This window comes from Erythrolamprus reginae, chromosome 1 (assembly GCF_031021105.1).
Source record: "Erythrolamprus reginae isolate rEryReg1 chromosome 1, rEryReg1.hap1, whole genome shotgun sequence".
Classification (NCBI taxonomy): domain Eukaryota; kingdom Metazoa; phylum Chordata; class Lepidosauria; order Squamata; family Dipsadidae; genus Erythrolamprus; species Erythrolamprus reginae.
In genome coordinates this window covers 216016467-216039500 of record NC_091950.1, presented here as the reverse complement: position 1 = coordinate 216039500, position 23034 = coordinate 216016467, and the positions used below count along the sequence as shown (strand labels likewise).

General features: G+C 38.7%; 1 protein-coding gene across 1 annotated transcript in view; it reads left to right on the top strand.

Annotated features, from left to right (window-relative positions):
• The window catches only part of ERBB4 (erb-b2 receptor tyrosine kinase 4), a 1218240-nt gene that overhangs the window by 994409 nt on the left and 200797 nt on the right, over positions 1 to 23034 (top strand). Inside the window, exon 17 of the mRNA XM_070732179.1 lies at positions 12529 to 12661. Coding sequence (XP_070588280.1) covers positions 12529 to 12661 — 133 coding nt within the window. The remainder of the gene's footprint in view (positions 1 to 12528; positions 12662 to 23034) is intronic.

Sequence of the window (23034 nt, the reverse complement as noted above, 5' to 3'; positions counted from 1 at the left end):
GGGGTTCGGGGGTGTGCTAGGGAGCCTCCCATGTCGGCGGGGATGTTTTAAAACACCCGCGCGACTTTCCAATGAGTCCCGAAGACAAACGCGTTGTCTTCGGGACTCATTGGAAAGTGGCGCGGGTGTTTTAAAACATCCCCGCCGACATGGGAGGCTCGCTAGCACACCCCCGAACCCCCAACCCGGGTTAGGGGGGTGCTAGCGAGCCCCCCATCTCGGCGGGGACGTTTTAAAACACCCGCGCCGCCCCCAAGTAAAAACACCATCTGCACATGCGCAGAAGGTGTTTTTACTTCCGCAGCGCTACTTCGCGAAAACCCGCTCGTTGCGGGGGTTCCTGGAACGGAACCCTCGCAAAGAGCGGGGGATCACTGTATAGCTTTCTTGTACCTTTTTATATACTAATAAGAGACCTTAGATATATATAGATAGAATACTTACTACTATTTTCAAAATCTTTGATCAATTCAACGCTTGCATTTGCCTACCCAGATCAACAATCAAAACCATGGTAATGAGCTAATAAATTAGGAATTAGTTCCCGTTTTCAATACAGCTCCACCGTACACTCGCCAACCCCTTTATCTTTTCTACTCTTTCTACTTCCTCTATCTTTTCTTTTCCCTTTTCTCTTCTCCTTCACTCTTTTTCCACTCACTTTCCTATTCCTTTCTCTACAAGATTTTATATTTATAAATTGTTATAATATGCTAGGATTTAACTGTTATTCGTTTTGATTAATCTTTGTACATTTGTAATTTAATTTAAAATTTAAAAAACAAATTATACAAATCTAATAAATAATAAAGAAATAATAATAATTATAGGTGCCTGCCAGCCTCAAATTGCAAGTGCTCCAGGAGAACCATGACGCCAAGCTGGGAGGATACTTTGGGTTTCTGAAAACGCTCCACCTAACACAGAGAGAGTTTTGGTGTCAAAAAAATGAAATCAGAGGTAGAGGACTACATGAAGAGCAGCGCTACCTTCTCCACCAAGAAATACCAACCAGGAAAACCACCCAGACTGCTACAGCAGGTGGCTGATCCCAGTAAATCCTGGGAAGAGATTGTGATGGATTTCATAGTGGAAGTCCTAGACAGCAAGGGCAACACTGTGATCTGGACAGTCATTGACATGTTCTCCAAGCTTGTTCCAGATTGCCATGTGCCAGACACTTAGCAAAGTTGTTCATCAAGCACATCTACCACTTGCTTGGATGCCCAAGAGGATCATATTCGATAGAGGAATACAGTTCACTGCCAGGATTTGGAGAGAGTTCATATGCATGATTGGATCCACACAAGGACTTAGCTCAGCTATCCATCTGACTACCAATGGTGTGGCAGAATGGGCCAACATGATGGTAGAGCAGTGCCTCCATTGTCATATATATTACCAACAAGATGACTGGGCGGAACTGCTACCATTTGCAGAAGTAGCATTTAACAATGCCGTTCACAGCAGCTCTGGGTTAACCACTTTCCAAGTCACCAGCGGCCAAGAGTTCATTCCTATGCCGGAATTACCCACAGAACCACCCACTTCCATGTTCCTGGCTGAATGGATAGAAACTTTAAAGAAAGGATGGGAAAACACCAAGAAAGCATGGCCAATGCTGCCGAAGTCTACAAGAAGCAAGTTGACAAGCACCAATCACTCCAATCCACTTTCCGAGTGGGAGATAAATTTTTCCTATCCACAAAATATATTCGATTGAAATTGCCTAGCAAAAAAAACAGGGCCAAAATTCTTAGGGCCTTTCCCAATAGTCAAAACAATAAACCAGGTCACCGTACAGCTTGCATTGCCCAGAATATTGGGAAAAATTCACCCAGTGTTCCACTGCATCTTATTAAAACCAGTGACAAGATCTGAATTAAGGCCACAAACTACCTCCCCTCCCCCTTCCCCCAGTTATACAGGAGGAGATGCATTATGAGGTGAAAAAAAATCTAGATTCCCGAGTATATAGAGGCCAATTATAATACCTCATTCATTGGAAGGGGTATCCTTTGTCTGAATCCACATGGGTAAAAAGTTGGAAAGTGAAAGCAGACAGATTAATTAAATAATTCCATTACAAATATCCAGATAAGCCCAAAGGTCTCCCTGGGTGAGGGAGTAGTGGTGGGAGTAGTAATGGAAGGAGGACTTGCCACACTGGTTCAATCTGAATGGGCAATGTGACAGTTTGTGGGTGGGGAAAAAGGGATGTGAACTTTCAACTGGGTGGGAAGCTCAGATTCAGGTTTTCCAGTGTAGGTGGCAGAATGGCTCTGGCAATAAATTGGAACTTTGAGGATTACTTTGACTTGGACTCTGATTTAGTTTGGATGCTACTACTAATGCTTCTATTCTATATTAGAATAGAATAGAATAGAATAGAATGGAGTGGAATGGAATGGAATAGAATAGAATAGAATTTTATTGGCCAAGTGTGGTTGGACACACAAGGAATTTGTCTTGGTGCATATGCTCTCAGCGTACATAAAAGAAAAAGATACATTTCTCAAGAATGTATGTAGTATACTTAATGATTGTCATAGGGGTCAAATAAGCAATGAAGAAACAATCAATAGAATAGAATAGAATAGATTTTTTATTGGCCAAGTGTGATTGGACACACAAGGAATTTGTCTTGGTGCATATGCTCTCAACGTACATAAAATAAAATATACATTTGTCAAGAATCATGTGGTACAACACTTAATGATTGTCATAGGGGTCAAATAAGCAATGAAGAAGCAATATTGATAAAAATCTTAGGATACAAGCAACAAGTTACAGTCATACAGTCCTAAGTGGGAGGAAAAGGATGATAGGAATGATGAGAAAAACTAGTAGAATAGGAGTGCAGATTTAGTAGAAAGTCTGACAGTGTTGAGGGAATTATTTGTTTAGTAGAGTGATGGCGTTCGGGAAAAAAATGTTCTTGTGTCTAGTTGTCTTGGTGTGCAGTGCTCTGTAGCGACGTTTTGAGCGTAGGAGTTGAAACAGTTTGTGTCCAGGATGCGAGGGGTCAGTAAATATTTTCCCTGCCCTCTTTTTGACTTGTGCAGTATACAGGTACTCAATGGAAGGCAGGTTGGCAGCAATTGTTTTTTCTGCAGTTCTGATTATCCTCTGAAGTCTGTGTCGGTCCTGTTGGGTTGCAGCACCAAACCAGACAGTTATAGAGGTACAGATGACAGACTCAATGATTCCCCTGTAGAACTGTATCAGCAGCTCCTTGGGCAGTTTGAGCTTCCTGAGCTGGCACAGAAAGAACTTTTTTTGTTGTGCTTTTTGATGATGTTTTTGATGTTAGGTGACCATTTTAGGTCTTGAGATATGATAGAACCTAGAAATTTGAAGGTTTCTACTGTTGATACTGTGTTGTCTAGTATTGTGAGAGGTGGAAGGGTTTCTCCTAAAGTCTACCACCATTTCTGCGGTTTTGAGTGTGTTCAGTTCTAGATTGTTCTGGTCACACCACAAGGATAGTTGTTCAACTTCCTGCCTGTATGCGGATTCATCATTGTCTCGAATGAGTCCAATCACTGTTGTATTATCTGCAAACTTCAGTAGTTTAACAGATGGATCGTTTGAGATGCAGTCATTAGTGCATAGAGAGAAGAGAAGTGGTGAGAGTACATGTATCTGATGTGATTTTTCCTAACTTCACCTGCTGCTTCCTGTCTGTTAGGAAGCTTGTGTTCCACTTACAAGTGTGTTCAGGTACCACTAGCTGATTTAGTTTGGTTAAGAGAATGTCCCTTATAATGGTATTGAATGCTGAACTGAAGTCTACAAAGAGGACCCTAGCGTAGGTCATTGGAGATTCAAGATGTTGAAGGATGTAGTGTAAAGCCATATTAACAACATCATCCATTGATCTATTGTCTCGGTATGCAAATTGCAGGGGGTCTAACAGTGGATCCGTGATGGTTTTCAAATGGAACATCACTAGCCTTTCAAAGATTTTCATAACTACAAATGTTAGAGCAACCGGTCTGTAGTCATTTAGTTCCTTGATGAAAGGCTTCTTCGGCACTGGGATGATAGTTGAGCCTTTGAAGCAGGAAGGAACACAGCACAACTCTAATGATTTGTTGAAGATTTGGGTGAAGATGGGGGCCAATTGGTCAGCACAGACTTTTAAACAAGAACAAGTTATCTTGTCTGGGCCTGGTGCTTTTCCAGGCTTCTGTCTGTGAAATAGATCTTTCACTTCCTTTTCTGTGATCACTAGGGGTTCTGAACCCAATGGGATGGGTTCAGTTGTAGAAGATTTAGCTGTTGTTGGTGTGTCTGGGATGGAGGTTGTGTGATAAGTGGTTGTGGTTTCTTTTCAAACATGCAGTGGAACACATTCAGGTCATCTGCCAATTGCTGATCTCCTTCAACTTGGGAAGGTGGTTTGCTGTAACCGGTGATGTTTTTGAGAGTTTTCCACATGTTTGCTGGTTCATTTGCTGAGAATTGATTCTTTAGCTTTTCAAAGTAGTTCCTTTTTGCTGCTCTGATCTCCCTTGTAAATATATTTCTGGCCTGATTGTACAACACTCTATCACCTTTTCTGTAGGCTTCCTCTTTGGAATGACGTAACTGCTTGAGTTTGGCTGTGAACCAAGGTTTATTGTTACTGTATATTTGCAAGTTCCTGGTTGGTACACATAGGTCTTCACAGAAGCTGACATATGATGTTACAGTATCTGTGAGTTCATCTAGGTCTGCAGAGGTGTCTTTAAAAATATTCCAGTCTGTGCAGTCAAAGCAAGCCTGTAGCTTTAACTTTGTTTCCTCAGTCCAGGTGATTTAATTGTTGGTTTTGTGGCTTTAAATCTTTGTTTGTAAGAGGTACAAGGTGAATCATGCAATGCTCAGAGTGGCTCACAGCTGCTCTTGGTAAGGCCCGGTAAGCATTTTTTACAGTTGTATAGCAACTGTAAAATACCATTAATATTTCAATAAATTATCAAATCTTCATCTTATTCATGTTATAATTGAATAAGTTAAGTTGGAAGCATTAACTTCTGCATAGGTTTAGTCCAGGGATGGTTTCTTGTTTTCCTCGCTGCTGGTTCACTTCTTGATGCTTCATGCAGGCGCTTCATGCACAGTGCTAAAAAACTGCTTCATGCAGGCGCTTCATGCACAGTGCTAAAAAAATGCTTCGTGCAGGCGCTTCATGCACAGTGCTTAAAAAACCACCAAAAAAATCTGTGCACATGCAGAAGCAAAAAACAAGTTGGCACCACCCATGGCACTGCCAAGAAGCCAGTTCATTGATGTGGCAGACCTGGGTCACTGCCCTTTCTAGTGACTCAAGCCACCAAGTTACTACCGGTTCCATAGAACTGGATGGAATCCATCTCTAGTTTAGTCTGAAAATGAATAGAATGAAAGACACCAAAACTTTATTTAAATCAAATTCTGGTAAATTATTTGTCCTTTTTTTCCCCCCTGGAACACAGTTCCAGAAGGCATAGTTAGCAAATATTTCCAATGTAAAATGTTATTTATGTAAAATATTTATCTAATTCCTGTCATGGAATATATGTCCTAGTAATCTTCAACACTTAAACCCTATAATAAATATTTACTACAAAGTATGGCTTAAACAACCTTATGATTAATCGAAAGTAAATATTTTCATAAACGTAACATGCTTGAACTAGAATGTTTGTATTTAATGACAAGCATGTTCTAAAGGCAAGTGTCACAGTGAAAAATACTGCACAGATACAAGGAGGTATCTTTTAAAAAACACAGTGTTTTGATAGCTAATGTCTGCTGAGCAAGTCATTTTGCTGGCAGAATATTTGGTAGCCTATATGACTAGACTTTTATTTTATCTCTTTTTCAACAGACACCTGGGATTTGATAATCATGTTATTACTTAGGCAGGGCATTTGCATAGATACTGTAGAATGCTATACTTGTACTGTACCTGTAAAGGTGATAGCTTCAAAAGTCACATCGAAAATATCAGATATTACATACTTGGGGAGGGGGAGATGTTTGCTGCAAACTTGAATAATCAAAATTTATGAAGCCAATAATTTATTTCTCTCATGTACTTCAAAAAGTTAGAGGGGCAGCTTGTGTTCAAGTGTAAATACTGGTTTGTTCTGCATAAAATAGTTAAATTATAACACAACATTTATTTATTTATTTATTTATTTATTTATTCATTCATTCATTCATTCATTTATTTGATTTGATTTGATTTGATTTATATGCCACCCCTCTCTGTGGACTCAGGGCGGCTTATAATATGCTGGAAGAAATTTACAGAGATTCTAGGGTAGACATAATTTAGGCTTTAGTTATTATATTCAACTATAAATCAGTATTTGATATAAACAAAGTTGGAATGAAGACAAATATAACATGTATATACAATTTATGTATGGTATGTTTGTATGTATGTCTGCTTAATAATGGGGTTTTTAAAATGTTTTTTAAATTATTAGATTTGTTATAAATTGTTTTATTCTGTTGTGAGTCTACGGAGAGGGGCGGCATACAAATCTAATAAATAAACAAACAAACAAACAAACAAACAAATAAATAAATAAATAAATAAATAAATAAATAAATAAATAAATAAATAAATCTATGTTGATAAGGTTTAAACATCATGAAACAAAATGCCGGTAGCATGTATTTGAATTGTTTCATCACATTGTAAATACTGTATTATAATAAACAGCATTCTAAGTGTACTTTGATCTGCAATAGATGTACAGGTTGTCCTTGACTTATGATGACAATTGAGAACAAAATTTCTGTTGCTAAGCGAACCACTTGTTAAGTGAATGTTGCTCCATTTTTTGAGCTGTGGTGGCAGGTGGTTGGAATGCAATATTGTGGCCTACTTCACTGCTCATTGCCAGGAGTGTGATCCTAACTGGCTCAAATTTGACTCAACTTCCATCCTTCCAAGGTCAGTAAAATGAGGACCCAGATTGTTGGGGGCAATATGCTGCCATTGTAAACAGTTTAGAGGAGGCTATAAAGCACTATGAAGCAGTATATAAGTCTAAGTACTATTGCTATTTCTTACCAAAATTCACTCCAGTTGTTAAATTAACATGGTTATTAAGTGAATTTGGCTTCTCCATTAACTTTGCTTATAAGAAGGTCACAAACATTGATCACATGACCCCATGACACTGGAACCGGCATAAATCTAAGTCAGTTGCCAAGCATATGAATTTTAATCACATGACCATGGGGATGCTGAAATAGTCATGTGTGAAAATTGATCATAAGTCACTTTTTTCAGTGCCGTTGTTACTCTGAATGGTAACTAAACTAACTGGTGTATGTTGAGGTCTACCTATATAGGGATTTGTTGCTTTTCATACCTAAGTAAAAAAAAGTGTGAGCACATCTAGTTTATGATTAACTTGATTCTGATACAAAGAAAATATATTAATACACTGATTCTTATGTTACGGATTAAATATGTATTTGCTGAATGGACTTTTCTACAAAGGTGAATCAAAGGCAAATTTTCTTGCATATTTTATGTGCATATTGCAATATTGATTTTTTCCCCCCTGAAATGCCAGCTGAGATTTCTGATTCCCTCAATCGGTTTAATATAAATTGGGTTTGGATTTAGTCTTACTGAAAAATTTTTTAATGGAGAAGTATAGAAACAACACTGATAGCTTATGATTTATTTACAGAATCTTTAGAACAACTCATTCTGGAAGGTTTTTGTTTTTACTAAACCAAAAGTAAACTGGATGAAAAGAAGAATCAGAAAATCAGTCCCAGAATATAAACATGTATTATCCTGATTTATAGCGTTGGGTGGGAAAAGTATTGACAGGAAGTAGAAAAAGACAGTGATCACTTAATAGAAGCCTTTGTCCTAAATTCAGTATTCCAAGCACTATTCCATGCATAGAATGCTTACATCCCATAACAGATAAGAAGACAGGAAGCTGACTACACGTTTCCCTCTGTTAAATTGTGTCCAATATTTAGTGATTGCTTCGACGAGTCCTGCAGCTTTCTTGGCAAGGCTTTTCAGAGGAGGTTTGCCATTGCCTTCTTCTTAGAAGTGAGAAGGTGGCCCAAGGTCACCTGGCTGCTTTTGTGCCTAAGATGGCACTAACATTCATAGTCTCCTGATTTCTAGCCTGATGCAGTCAAACTAGCCCTCTTTGCCCCATTAGTCCTATCTAATCTGGCTAGGGAGAAAAACATCCACTTCTGCCTGACTATGCTAAAGCCTTTGATTGTGTAGATCACAACAAATTGTGGTAAGTTCTTAAAGAGATGGAAGTACCAGACCATCATATTTGCCTCTTGAGAAACCTATATGCAGGTCAAGAAGCAACAGTGAGAACTGAACATGGAACTACTGATTGATTCAAAATTGGGAAAGGAGTTCGGCAAGGCAGTATGCTGTTGCCCTGCCTATTTAACTTACAGGTGAAACTCGAAAAATTAGAATATCGTGCAAACGTTCATTTATTTCAGTAATGTAACTTAAAAGGTGAAACTTAATATATGGACGATATTCATAACATGCAAGGCAAGATAGTTCAAACCATGATTTGTCATAATTGTGATGATTATGGGGTACAGCTCATAAAAAACCCCAAATCCCCCATTTCAGAAAATTAGTTATATTACATGTGATCAATAAAAAAAGGATTGTACATAGAACAATATCGGACTTCTGAAAAGTATAAACATGCATATGTACTCAGTACTTCGTTTGGGGCCCTTTTGCAGCAATTACTGTCTCAATGCAGCATGGCATGGATGCTATTAGCCTGTGGCACTGATAAGGTTTTATGAAAGACCAGAATGCTTCAATAGCGGCCTTCAGCTCTTCTGCATTTTTCAATCTCATGTCTCTCATCTTTCTCTTGGCAATGTCCCATAGATTATCTATGGGGTTCAGGTCAGGCTAGATCCTGAAGATGAAACTCAAATACTTTGGCCACATAGTGAGAAGGGAGAACTCACTGGAGAAGAGCCTAATACTGGGAAAGACTGAGGGCAAAAGAAGAAGGGGATGACAGAGAATGAGGTGGCTGGATGAAGTCACTGAAGCAGTCAACTTAAATGGACTCCAGGGAACGGTAGAGGACAGGAATGCCTGGAGAAACGTTGTCCATACAGCCGTGATGGGTTGGACACAACTTTGCAACTAACAACAATAACATATCTGGCTATCTGCAGTAGTTTGTAGACTTGGTGGCCACTTGTTATCTGACCATAGGGATTACAGCCAATTAGTTTCAGTATTAAAAATGTATAACCACAGCATTATTGCAGGAGTTGGTGAAAGACAAGAACTTCCCTTTCTTTTGAAGGGCAAACTAATTAAGACAGTAAAATTGTCCTCATTCATAACTGTTGGGGGATGTAAGGGGGCTTCTGTCCAGATAAAAACCAAAACCAAGCACTTCCGTAGTGCTGATTGGCATTCCTCCTGGCTTCAGCTGATTAGTTCTAGCAGAAACAGGCCATAACTTCAGCCAGAGCCTGAATCTAGTTGGATTGCTCTGGATTAAAGCTATGTCTCATGGGTTTGAAAGGAATTCCTGTGGAGCAATTTCTGCCAATGAATCTTCATAGACTGGCAGAAAGGCAAGTATATATGTAGGTTAATTATAGTTCCATTTCTGGGGGGAAAATGCCACCATGCAGAGGGAGGGAGTGGGCCATGTCTTCCTTTTGATCATAAGGTCTCTAACATTTCTGAGAAATGATCATCTTGCAATAGATATGGTCATTCCAAAATAAAGAATAATGAATGGTTGTTGTAGTTGGTGAGATACAACTACACTCTGAAATTATGTTGTTTTGTATTAAAACTGTGACACTGATCAGTTAGTTAAATATCCATAGCACAACATGATCATTTGTTTTCTATCAATACAGTGCAGTGCATATTGCATACTTGATTAAATTCTTCAATTAATCAGATTGATTTTACCTGGCTATTCCTGCTACCTGCTAAATGCCAACCACATCTGAGCTACAGCTGAATCACCAGAAACAATGTCACCATAGCAAATTGACCCCTTAGCATATAATGTGTTTCTGTACACTGGTACGTGTTTATATGTCTGGAAAGCACATTTTTGTTCAATATACCAAAATAACAGAGTGAGCCTCATGTGATATGACTGAGTGAAGCATAGCCTTACTTGATTTGCAAGGTATAATAGAAGTTTCAGGCACGAAAACAATCTGGAGAAAAGTTATAGCTTCAGTTTGCAAATCATGTCTTTTTTTATTTGTTTGGCAGTCATAGACTGTTTCTGTCTAGAGAGCAATTTTTGAATTCATTTTTCTATCTTTGCCTTTTTTCTTGAGTAAAGAAAAAATAAATATGAATAGGATATAAAAAGAATGGCTCTTTCCCTTAGACTAAACTTGCTTCACCTGAAAAACCAATTCAGTTATTTTTGACATAATTAATACAAGCTAAATTAGACATCAACTTACATATTTTAAATTAAGCACTGTTTCTTTTAACAAAACCAGATAACTGTGATGGAGGTTTGTGAAAGTTTGTCCCTATAATTTTTCCAATGTTCAATGCTACTAAATCAAATATTGTACAATGGCATGCAGTATTCCCTCTAATTTTTTTTCGGTGTGAGCAAAAAACTATAATGTCTGAGCGGCACATTTCCATGCCTAGGCATGGATCAGTTAGAAACAAAAGGGAGTCATGTGACCTCAGGATACACAGCAACGTTTTGATGAAACGGCAGCAAAGTTTTGATCCTCCGATCATCGGGCTGCTGCGAAGGTCCTAAGTGTGAAAAAGGGGCATAAGCCACTTTTTTCAGGGCCACTGCAACTTTGAACGGTCAGTAAATGAACCAATGAGGCCAACGTTTCTATCTCCTGAGTAAGATGGTTATTAAGTGAGTTCTGCCTCACTTTACCACCTTTCTCGCCAGAGTTGTTAAGTGAATTCCTGCAGTTGCTTGAACATCCCAAAAGATGTTCACATAACCCTGGGACATGGCCACCATCATAACTAACTTGTCAAGTGTCCAAAGTTTGATCCAATACCCCTTTATTTTTCTAACAAAATCCTTTCTTCCTAGAAGGAAGAATAGAAAGAATAAAATGGAAAGGGGGATTAAAAGGGGATACAAAAAAATAAAAAAGAAAAGGGTTTGGTTCAAAGTTCTGCTCAGATTATTATTATTATTATATATGTACATTTCCATGTACTGTTTGCAAAACATCTGCTACAATGCACAATCTTAATCTATTCTAAATTAACACTATTTTTATTGTTCTTTAACAAATAAATTTAACTACAACTAATGTAATCTTTATAAAGTATTCAATTTGCAACTCACCTATGCCAAACCTTTAAAAATTGTATTCTTGACTGCTTTTACTCTGCAGTCTTCTTTCAAAAGCTCATCTAATATTTAGATAGAATCCCATTTTAGCAGCATATTGGGCCAAAACATCTTTGTTTTGTCAATAGGGATCTAACAATTTTACATTGTATGTATAAAGCAAACTATATCGCAGCATGATTTGTAAACCCAATCACTTTAAATTACAGTTTGATCTGTTCATTGTCAGAATAAATGCTTGGGTAGGGCATAGAACTGGAGAGAAGGAATCAAATTCCTTTATTTTGCATCTAAGGATAAATGTTATGGGTCAAATGTTAGCATCTAGCACTTGTACCAATAAAGAGCATTCAGGTTAAAACCTTCATCTGCCTTGGCAGCAACTTTTCTTTGTGTTTATGTGTTCTTTGTTATTATGAGTAAACAAAGGACCAAGAATGTTAATGGCAGTAATGTGGTAGAACTGAAGTACAAAAACTGAGCCACATGGAGATTGTATTAATATTCATACAGCAGTCAGACACCTCAAGTTTAGCAGTCAAAGCTAGAACTGAAAATACAGATCGAATGGGATTCATCCAGGAGACAGAGTGCTTGCACTCAGATCGTGAATGCAGGCTTGCTAACCTCCAGTACTAACCATGTGAGCAACCCATCCCCAAATTAATTGAACTATAAGAAGGAGAAGAAAGTAGAGCAAAATCCGATGGGCAACGTTCTGTTAATATAAGTAATCTCAATAAAAGTAATGTACACCTTCCAGTAGAGATTATTTCCTGCCCTGCTTACTTAATGAAGCTCACAGGAAAGCAGATTCTGCCTGCAGAAGATCACCCCCTAGGGAAGAGGGAGCCAACCCATATTTTCATGTAAAGCTTTCTTTTTTTCATTAAGTATTTTCAAACTATACGTTGGTCTGCCTTTTCATTCATCTAGTCCTTTTTTATTCTCCAAAGCTTGCATGATGGCTGTTTATGTTTCTAACAACAACAATCCAGAACAAATGTAATTAAAAACATTACCATTCCGTTGTTGTTGTTGCATTATTTAGAATGTAGCAAAACTAACTGCACAATTTCATAAATGTACATGTATTTCTAAAAATTAATTTCAAAGTATGTACATATCTTATTCCTATGATTCAGCATTATTTTTGGGTTCTGATTTGTAGAACCCCCCTGATTGCTGCAGGAGTGATTGGAGGACTCTTCATCATCGTCATTTTGGGCCTTTCATTTGCGGTTTACGTGAGACGTAAGAGCATTAAAAAAAAGAGGGCTTTACGAAGGTTCCTGGAGACTGAGGTAAAGATTAAATACTTTTTCTGTAAACATATGCCAGTTGCTTAAAAATACTGTTTGTCTTTGTCTTGATTAGTTCACTCTTCTATGTATATTAATGTGTATAAACATTTTTAAGAAAATTCTTATGTTCCAAATATCTGTGAAGAAACTAAGGCTTTTACTGAAGAACAGTAACAGCACATTAAGGAATGCCCTGTACATCTGCTTTTGATCCCTGGATATTATATAAACAGATCAGATGTGAGTTCCTCACCGTTTGGACCGTTTCTTTAGAACTGGTAGCAGTAATTTCCCCTGCTTGCTGAACCAGGAGCGATAGCTGGCTGGCTACATCCTTGAACCAGCTCTCTCGGTGGCACCATAGGTTCTGCCATCTTATGTTTCACACCTGCACATGTACAGAAGCTGAATTTTCAGCATCATGCATATGCCTGCACAGCACGGGAGGAAGCAAATCAGCTGCGAAGTAAATTAGAACAGAAAAATAACTTGCTTCAAGTTACTTGCTTCAATTTTCAGTTCCTTTAGTCCACTTATGGTACATCTTCAAAAGGCAGGAATGTGCTAATTTCTGAAATAATTTTAGATAATATCAAATTTTATCCAGAAAGTAAAAACTAGTATTCACAACATACATACACACAAATTGATTCATAGTTAATGTATTTATCTAGACCTTATCGGTCTTGTTTCAGGCTCAGTTACAGCACTGAAACTGCTTGGTTGCACTGATGGATTATCTCTGGTGAAACCGGGATAGGGGATATTCCTCTATGCTGGTGCTTCTTGACTTCTCAATGGCTTTGATACCATCGACCATGCGCTGACTGGAGGGGTTGGGGGTGGGAGGTAGCATTTTACGGTGGTTCTCCTCCTACCTCTCCAATCAGTTGAAGTCGGTGTTGGTGGTGGGGACAGAGATCGACTCCTAGGCTCCTGCTATGGTGTTCCTCAGGGGTCGGTTCTCTCCCCCCTACTCTTTAATATCTACATGAAATCGCTGTGTGAGATCATCCAATGGCACAGGGTGAGTTTCCACCAGTATGTTGATGATACGCAGATATACATTTCCACTCCATGTCAATTCAGTGAAGCAGTGGAAGTGATATGCCATTGCCTGTGAGGGTATGGATGGGCAGATTGAGTGGCTGTGAGTCTTGCCTCCCAAGAACAATCCCATCAGTCCATCCATTACTCTTGGCAGGGGAAATTTTGACCCTTTCAGGGAGGGTCTGCAACTTGGGAGTCCTCCTTGATCCACAGCTGAGGCTAGAGCAACATCTTTCAGCTGTAGTGAGGGTGACCTTTGCACAGGTTTGTCTGATACACCAGTTGTGGCCCTATCTTCTCACCGTCACTCAAGCCCTCATCACCTCGAGGCTTGATTACTGCAATGTGCTTTACATGAGGCTACCTTTAAAGAACATTCAGAGACTTCAGTTAGTCCAGAATGCAACCTTGCAAGCTGTCATGGGTTTACCTAGATACACCCATATATCTCCATCACTCCATGAGCCGCATTGGCTTCCTGTTGGTCTCTGAATGCAATTTTAAGTGTTGGTTATTACCAGGAGTGGGCAGCAGGCAGGGCAGGGTGGAACGCAGTTCCACCAGTGGAAATGAAGATGTGTGCGCAGCTCCAGCTGATCGGCAGCTGTCACTTCCTAGATTACTGGTCTCGGCTCGGCTCTCCTTTTTTCCCCTGCTACTGCTGCATCTGCACTCCTTGCTTTTTTCCTCTTTCCTCCTTCCTGGCCTCAGATGAGCTTCCCTCTGTCCAGCCCGGCTCCCTTCCAGCCTCATAGAGCCACCTCCCACCTGAGGTACAAGCAGACGGCATGGGTGGAAGTGGCGCTGGCAGCATCTATGTTTCTGGCAGCACCCGTTCACCTAGCTAACCAGCCTGAGGTGGGGGGGTGACCCAGGAAGGAGAGTGCAGGAAACGCGAAGCAAATTTTCACCCCAGTGAGTGACACTTACAAGTGACAAGGTTGTAAGTCGAGGACTTAACAGTTCATTTGAACGATGATGATCATTCAAGCCACTCCCATCTGGTCACATGGCCGGCAAGCCATTCCTACCCAGTCACATAGCCATTAAGCCACAGTGTGGCAATAATAATTTTGGCTGCCCATTACTGGTTATTACCTCTAAAGCCCTACATGGCTTAGGGCCAGATTACTTACAAGACCATCTTCTGTCTCATGTGTCCTAGTAGCCAGTCAGCTCCCACAGAGTCAGCTTTCTCCAGGTCCCGTTGGCTAAGCAGTGCCAGCTGGCGGGACCACAGGGAAGGACCCTCTGGAATCAACTCCCCCCAGAGATTCGTACGGCCCCCACCCTCCTGGCCTTTCGAAAGGCCTTAACAGCTCAGCTTTGCTGGCAGACCTGGGGCCTGCTCCGGCCCCTAGAGTGTTAATGGAGAGGATGAGTGATGGACAATTGTCTTTTAATATTGTGGGTTTTATATTGTATTTTGGTTTTTAATTCTGTACACTGCCTTGAGTCCACTGGAGAAGTGAAGCCTATAAATTTGAATGAATGAATGAATGAATGAATGAATGAATGAATGAATGAATAAATTTAATCAGTATATATTTTATTTATTTTTATTCACATATATTTATTTAGATTTATCTACCAGAAAGGTCAATGGATTTTAGGTAATATACAAAACAAAACGAATTAAAAATGCAATATAAAACCACATATACAAATATAGTTTCATAGCCTTTTAAAGTGACAAATCTTGAGTAACCAATCCTTCCAACTTAATTTAAAACAAAATTTAAGGCCAGAAATATCAGTAATGAGGATCATAAACTTGTAGAGGAGGGAGGAGCCCCTCAATACTGAATATCTCATTTATTTATTGATTAGATTTGTATGCCGCCCTTCTCCGTAGACTCAGGGCAGCTCACAGCAACAATAAAACGATGTACAACAAATCTAATAATTTAAAAAACACTAAAAAACCCATTATTAAAAACAAACATACACACAAACATACCATGTATAAACTGTATAGGCCCGGAGGAGATGTCTCAATTCTCCCATGCCTGACAGCAGAGGTGGGTTTTAAGGAGTTTGCCAAACTCAAGGAGGGTGGGGGCAGTTCTAATCTCCGGGGGGAGCTGGTTCCAGAGGGTCGGGGCCGCCACAGAGAAGGCTCTTCCCCTGGGTCCCGCCAAATGACATTGTTTAGTCCAGTGATTTTCAACCTTTTTTGAGCCGCGGCACATTTTTTACACTTACGAAACGCTGGGGCACATTGAGCGTGGCAGGGCGGGGGGCTAAAAAAAGTTTGGACAAAAAAAATTATCTCTCTCTTCCTCCCTTTCGCTCTATTTCTCTCTCCCTCCTTCTCTCCCTTCCTTCCTCTTTCTTTCTCTCTCCATCCCTCTTTCTTTCTCTTTCTTCCTTCCTCTCTTTTTTGCTCTCTTTCTCTCTCCCTCCCTACCTCCCTCTATGTCTTTCTCTCTCTCTCCTTCCCTCCCTCTCTCTCTCTCTCTTGCTTTCTCTTTCTCTCTTGCTCTCTCTCTCTTTCTTTCTCTCTTTCTTTCTCTTGTTCTCTTTCTCTCTTGCTTGCTCTTTCTCTCTCTTGCTTTCTTTCTCTCTCTTGCTTTCTTTCTCTCTCTGAGCTTCGCGGCACACCTGACCATGTCTCACGGCACACTAGTGTGCCGCGGCACACTGGTTGAAAAACAGTGGTTTAGTCAACGGGACCTGGAGAAGGCCAACTCGCTGGGATTCGTGCGGCAGAAGGCGGTCCTGGAGATATTCTGGTACGATGCCATGAAGGGCTTTATAGGTCATAACCAACACTTTGAATTGTGACCGGAAACTGATTGGCAACTAATGCAGACTGTGGAGTGTTGGTGTAACATGGGTGTACCTAGGGAAGCCCATGATTGCTCTCGCAGCTGCGTTCTGCACGAACTGAAGTTTCCGAACACTTTTCAAAGGTAGCCCCATGTAGCGAGCATTACAATAGTCGAACCTCAAGGTGATGAGGGTATGAGTGACTTTATGGCAGTGGGAAGAAATATAATTTGCTTAATCTTCCCAAAACTTTGGGGCTAATTGTAGATTTTGACCCCAAGAATGCAGATTCCCATTTTTATAATACTACTTCCTGGAAACCAGAATAAAAAATGATCCTATTGTAAGTTTTACATTGTAGAAGAGAATGGCTTTGAGAACACATTTACCTCATGGGTTCTTCTGCTGCAAAAATGTGGCCTGCAAGACTATGGTAGCTTTATAGATTATTATTATTATTATTATTATTATTATTATTATTTATTAGATTTGTATGCTGCCCCTCTCCGAAGACTCATAAATCGTAAATTGGCTACTACCACCACTTCTACAATAAACATGAAAAGGATTTTATATATCATCTGTATACAATTTTGTTCCTCCTTACATTTCTATTTAAACTTTGATATCTTCATTCTAGTACCTGAAAATTAATTAAGGGAAGTGGTGTGTAAAAATTATTGTGTCAGGTTTACATCCATAGCTTTTTCTCTTTGTTATTTGTTTTTGTTTTCAACTAATAATGTAATTCCCTGCTCCCCATAATTTGCCTGCACAGCAAAGACTAATTAAGTCATCTACAATGTTCATAGAGGCGTGATAATGATGCTCAAAAGGCAGCACACGGGGCAGTTAGCCCTTCAAACAGACTCTTTGAAACACTGCAGTGGCTTTTTAATCCAATTTGAACAGGAGTAATCTTTAATTATTTTCCTTATCCTGAGAAAAGACAGGCTATTTGTCAATGTTTAGAGGCCAGTCTTTTCCCATTTATTTTTTAGAGAAAAATATATTTCCAATCAAAAGCAGGGCAGCGGCCTAGTCACATGATGTTTTTTGACTAAGTTACATTTTCTTGAGTTGTTGGATAAGAGCACTATGAATCAGAGCTCCATTTTTCCTTGTTACTGCTGCATAATCCTGGAAACCTCAATTTAGCTTTGAACGCCTTTTCTACTACTACAAAAAAGAAGTCTTTCCTTGTTAGATTTTTAGATTATTTTCTAATTATTATTTTCAAAACTGGTTGAATTTCATTTTAATATGCGCTTGTTTTATGGTATTGTTTATCAATGGTTTTATAAATAAAATATTTGTATAATACATAAAATGGCATAATAGCAATTAATGTACTTTTTCAATATTTGACATTTATATGAGCATAAACAAAGATCTCAAGATGACAATGTACAATTTACATACTTTTTAACCAAGTGATATGCCTCAATGAACTCAGCAACAAACTGAATAGAAAAACATAAAATTCAGTCTTAGGCATTTATTAGAAAAGCCCAAAGATAAAAAAGGTGTCATCTGTCCCAACTTGGTCAGTTAGCAAATAAAGATTCTTTGTTAATAAAAAGTATACTTTGTGAAAGTCAAGAAGAAGTAAAGCTGGATTTGCCCAAAGTATATGGTTAACCTTTCCATGTCCTCCTCCTCTTCTTCCATTACCCAGTTATCAAGAAGTGTCCAATTAGGTACAGTATTAACAAATTGTTTTGGAAAACAGTCCCTGTCTTCATAATTGGTATTCCTTTCTTGACTTGAAAAAGCTGGTGTTTCTCACTTATGGGATGGTCTAAGGCTTGGTTTAGTTTCTTTATGGTATCCCCTGGCAACCTACCCTCTCATTCCACCCGCAGTTCCCTCTATGGCAGGTTGCCAGTAGCAAGCAGATTGCAGCATAGCTTAACAGCAGCCCTAACAAAAGGTCAAGATGTGTGTTTTCATCTTGAAGCCTGTGTGATAAATCCTATGTTCTATGTTCTGAATGATTTGGGTACGTTTTCCATTGCAAATAGTGAAAATTGCTTGATGCAATTTCAGTCAAATCACCCCAGTGAAGCAGATTTACAATTAACATACAATGTGCAGCAAACTGGATGAATGCCAAAATGACCTTCAATGTTAGGTATTTAATGACACAATCATGCAAATATTATCATTAAATTTTGTGTCGTGATGCAAATATAAAACTTACAGCACTGTTTTATGACATAGAACAAAGAATAATAGAGTTGGAAAGGACTTTGGAGGTCTTCTAGTTCAACTCCGTCATCGAGTAACAGACTTTATATCATTTTGGACAAATGCTTGAAAAACTCCAGTGATGGGGCACCTGCAACTTCTGAAGGGAAGACATTCCACTGATCAATTGTTCTCATTGTCAGGAAATTTGTTCTTATTTCTAAGTTGATCTCTTTCAAAAGATCTTCTATCTGTTACTTCTTGGCCCACATGCGGGGAAGCAAAAAACCTCGTCAAAATGCACCTGCACGTGCATCCGTGTGTGTGATTTTTCTACCTGTACAGGTGCAGGAACCGTAATTGCATTTGATTCCACAGTCGCATTTTAGAGCTGCAAGGCTGCGTGCAATTAGGTGTTCCGGCAGCAGCCCACCTCTGTCTAGATTCCTCTGATTCTTACTATTGAGCCAGGTGCCACTTATTCTGTACTTTTCTTGCCTGTGTGTAAGACCTTACATTTCTCACCATTTGGTTCTCTAAGGCCCAGTATTCAGGTCTGTTGAAAACCTTCCAAATCTTAAGTCTGTCTTCCAAGTATTAGCTAGTCCTCCCAGCTTGGTGTCATTTGCAAAATTTATGAATGTCCCTTCTATACATTCACCTAGATCAAGGGTAGGCAAAGTTGGCTCTTCTAAGCTATGTGGACTTCAACTCCCAGAATTCCTGAGCCAATCATACTAGCTCAGGAATTCTGGGAGTTGAAGTCCACATAGCTTAGAAGAGCCAACTTTGCCTACCCCTAACCTAGATCATTTACGTATATGACGAAAAGTACTAAGCCCAAGAAAGAATCTTGAGGTTTCCCGTTACATGTTTCCCTCCATATAGATCTAGTTCCTTTGAGGACTAGATGCTGGGTGTGGAGTTCCAGCATGGCAATGACACACATGGTCACTCTCCCTCCAAGAGTCCGTGATTTTAGCTCCATCTGTCATTTCATTCCTATTACTAATTGCAATATAGCTGACCTTCGAGTTCACTTCTCTACCTTTTGGATGACAATGTTATTAGCCAGGCTCATCAAGGACCTGTTTGATCTTCCACTTGCTATAGAGATTGCCTGCCAGTTGATGTCAGGGTAGTTGAAGTCCTCCAATACTACTGTGGTGTGTGTGTATGTGCATACGCACACACATATACATATGGTCATTTTTTATCATCATACATGATCAGGATTAAAATAAAGATCCATCTCCTTGTAGTGAATGGATATAAAGTATTTCACAAAGCTGTACTTCAAATTGAATGATTTTTCTTCTGTTTCTGGGACTATTATGGATGATGTGCTATTTTAAAACCTTACTTCTGTGTGTAGAGGATGCAGGGGCAGGATGGGAGATGTAATTTGTAGCGCTCATTACTATTTCCCACTTCAGAAATTATTATATAAATCAGCCTTTGATAACTTTATTTGCAAGAGAGATTGCCAGATGCAAAACAAACAAGCCAAACAGAACAATATGCCAAATCAGGCCTTGATGAAGCACAGATGATGCATATGCAAAAAAGTATTCCAGAAATAAAATTTTATGCCATTCAGCAACAAAAGCAAAAGACCTTCTCTAATCACCCCAATACCATCCTATGGATATCCATGGGGAAACCAACAGTATTTTTACTGTGCAAATGTATATATTTTATTTGTTTTTATTTATTTTATTTATTGCCTTTTTGAAAGGGATCCTAATGAAGATGCTATTGTTGTACAATCATCCAGATGTTCATGTTGGCATCATGGAAGTCCTTTCAGTACATAGACAACATTCACAGTTCTTCACTGCTAAGAGCTTTAGCACTCCTCCACCTGCAGACCAAGCCTTTAGCTTATCTTGAATAGAGATTTTGTAAACTCCTTGTTGAACAGGGACTCTCTGATTGTCAAGCAGAGAATCTTATCCATTATGTCCTCCCTTGTCCCATTTACAATGAGATCAGGCCAAATTATTGATGGCAAATGAACTCAAGGACTCTGACCTTGAAAAATCGAATTATTTCCTTGCAGATGTGTTTCCAAATGTCAGCAACCAAGTTGCTATATTTGCTCAGCTGTCATTTAACCTTAGAAAGAATATTTAAAGCTCTTGGTTGTGCCTTGGCTTTATTTTGTTGTAACCTTTTGTCTAATGCTTCAATCATGCTGTTTTATAATTTCATTGTTTCATTGTTATTTTTATTGTATTTTATGGCATTCTTACGTTATGACCTATAGTTACAATAATACACTTATTACTTACTTTGCAACATACATGTTGCAGAAACAGAATAATTCCTATAGTAAAAGAGAAATGATACCTAAAATAGTTTTTAGCAATAGTAAATTCAATTTGGTTCTCCACAAACATGACTAGTTTTTCCTCTAAGAAAATTAGTGAAAGGTTTATAATAGTTCATAAATAAATAAGCTAAGTTAATTTACCAGTTTATAAAGAACAAACAGAAGCAAACATGTTTCTGCAGAACAAAACTACTTCTGCAACATGTATACTGTAAACACTAGAGTATACATGTAAAAGCTACAGCATATATGTAAAAACATGTATACTGTAAAAAAAAGTATTTCTTTCTAGGTTTAAATGGCAACAAAGCAAATGTAGCATATTAATTTACATAGTTTTACAATGCCAGGTGTCTTAAGTATTTATTGAGACTCGATTTGGTGTAACAATTAAAGCATCAGGCTAGAAACTGGTAAGCAGCAAGTTCTAGTTCTGTCTTAGAAAAAAGCCAGCTCAGTGATCTTGGGCCAGTCATTCTCTCTCAGCAAGAAGCAGGCAATGGAAAGAACTCTTAAAATCTTGCCAAGAAAACTGTAGGAATTTGTGCAACTGTGCAGGCAGTTGCAGGAAACAATACTGATTTGAAAGCACACATATACACATACCTAACACAAAATTCCACATAACCCATAAAAGACTTGCTATTAAATTAATGTCTCCGTTGTCTTTAGGAATTTTAATTTTAAAAAAGGAAGGAAGGAGGGAAGGAGGAAAGGAAATTATTATTATTATTATTATTATTATTATTATTATTATTATTATTATTATTATTATTATACTTGTATGCTGCCCTTCTCCGAGGACTCGGGGCGGCATACAATGTTACCCAGATAATTAAATCATAGGAATCAGAATGATACTTTTTAATGTGAAGAAGAAAATCCATTCTCGTTCTTAAAACTGACATTCTTCGGAATGGCTTCATATGGACAGAGAGTGAATCATTGTTAACCATTTTGAAGTTAAATGCCAAAAATTCACTCAGTGCTGTTATAATGCAGCAGTTAAGGCTAAGGAGGGAATGATGGGTAAACTGCCTTAGGTTCTGAAGGAAAGTTGGGCTATAACAAAGAAACAAATAAATTCTCTCATTTTAAGTTTTATAACATGTAAACACAGATACACACACACACACACACATACAAAGACATATAGTATATATATATACATATATACAGTATGATATATAGTGATATATATATATATATATATATACACACACACTGTATATACATACATACATACAATGTATATATATATATATGTGTGTGTGTGTGTGTGTGTGTATGTGTGTGTGTGTAGATTTTCACGGGTACAGGTATGACGGTCTTGGTATATTCGGGTTTCTTCCCGTGTAGGATTCAGAAATTTCTGGCGATGTTTCGACGACCTGTTCGCCCTAGAACAAGGACAGAAGCACCAGCCTAAAGATGACGAGTGGGACCTCGTCGAAACGTTGCCAGAAATTTCTGAATCCTACACGGGAAGAAACCCGAATATACCAAGACCGTGATATTATATATATATCGCATATTTTTGCTGAATATTTAAAATTAAGGGAGACTAGGATAGTGCTATTTCGGCCTTGTTCTGGCTTCATCAGCTAGCCATACCTTTACTGGGATTTGATCTTGGGGCTTCTACCTTGTAAGGCAGAGAATTAACCTCTAGGCCACCAGATCTGATCCCTTCAGCTTTGTACCAGGGAGGGGCTATATGTTTTTTCTGTTGGATCACCCTGGTATATTGAAGGAACGTCACATCTCATTTTTGCCTCTAGGCCCAACCCAGGGCTATTTCAAGGCAGTTAATTTATTCATAGCCAACAAACTATGTTCCGTATGTATCACATATTTTTGCTGAATATTTAAAATTAAGGGAGACTAGGATAGCACTATTTCGGCCTTGTTCTTGCCTGATCAGCTAGCCATACCCTTACATACAGTGTGCATGTATGTATGTATGTATGTATGTATGTATGTATGTATGTATGTATATATATATATCATTATATATCGTAATTAA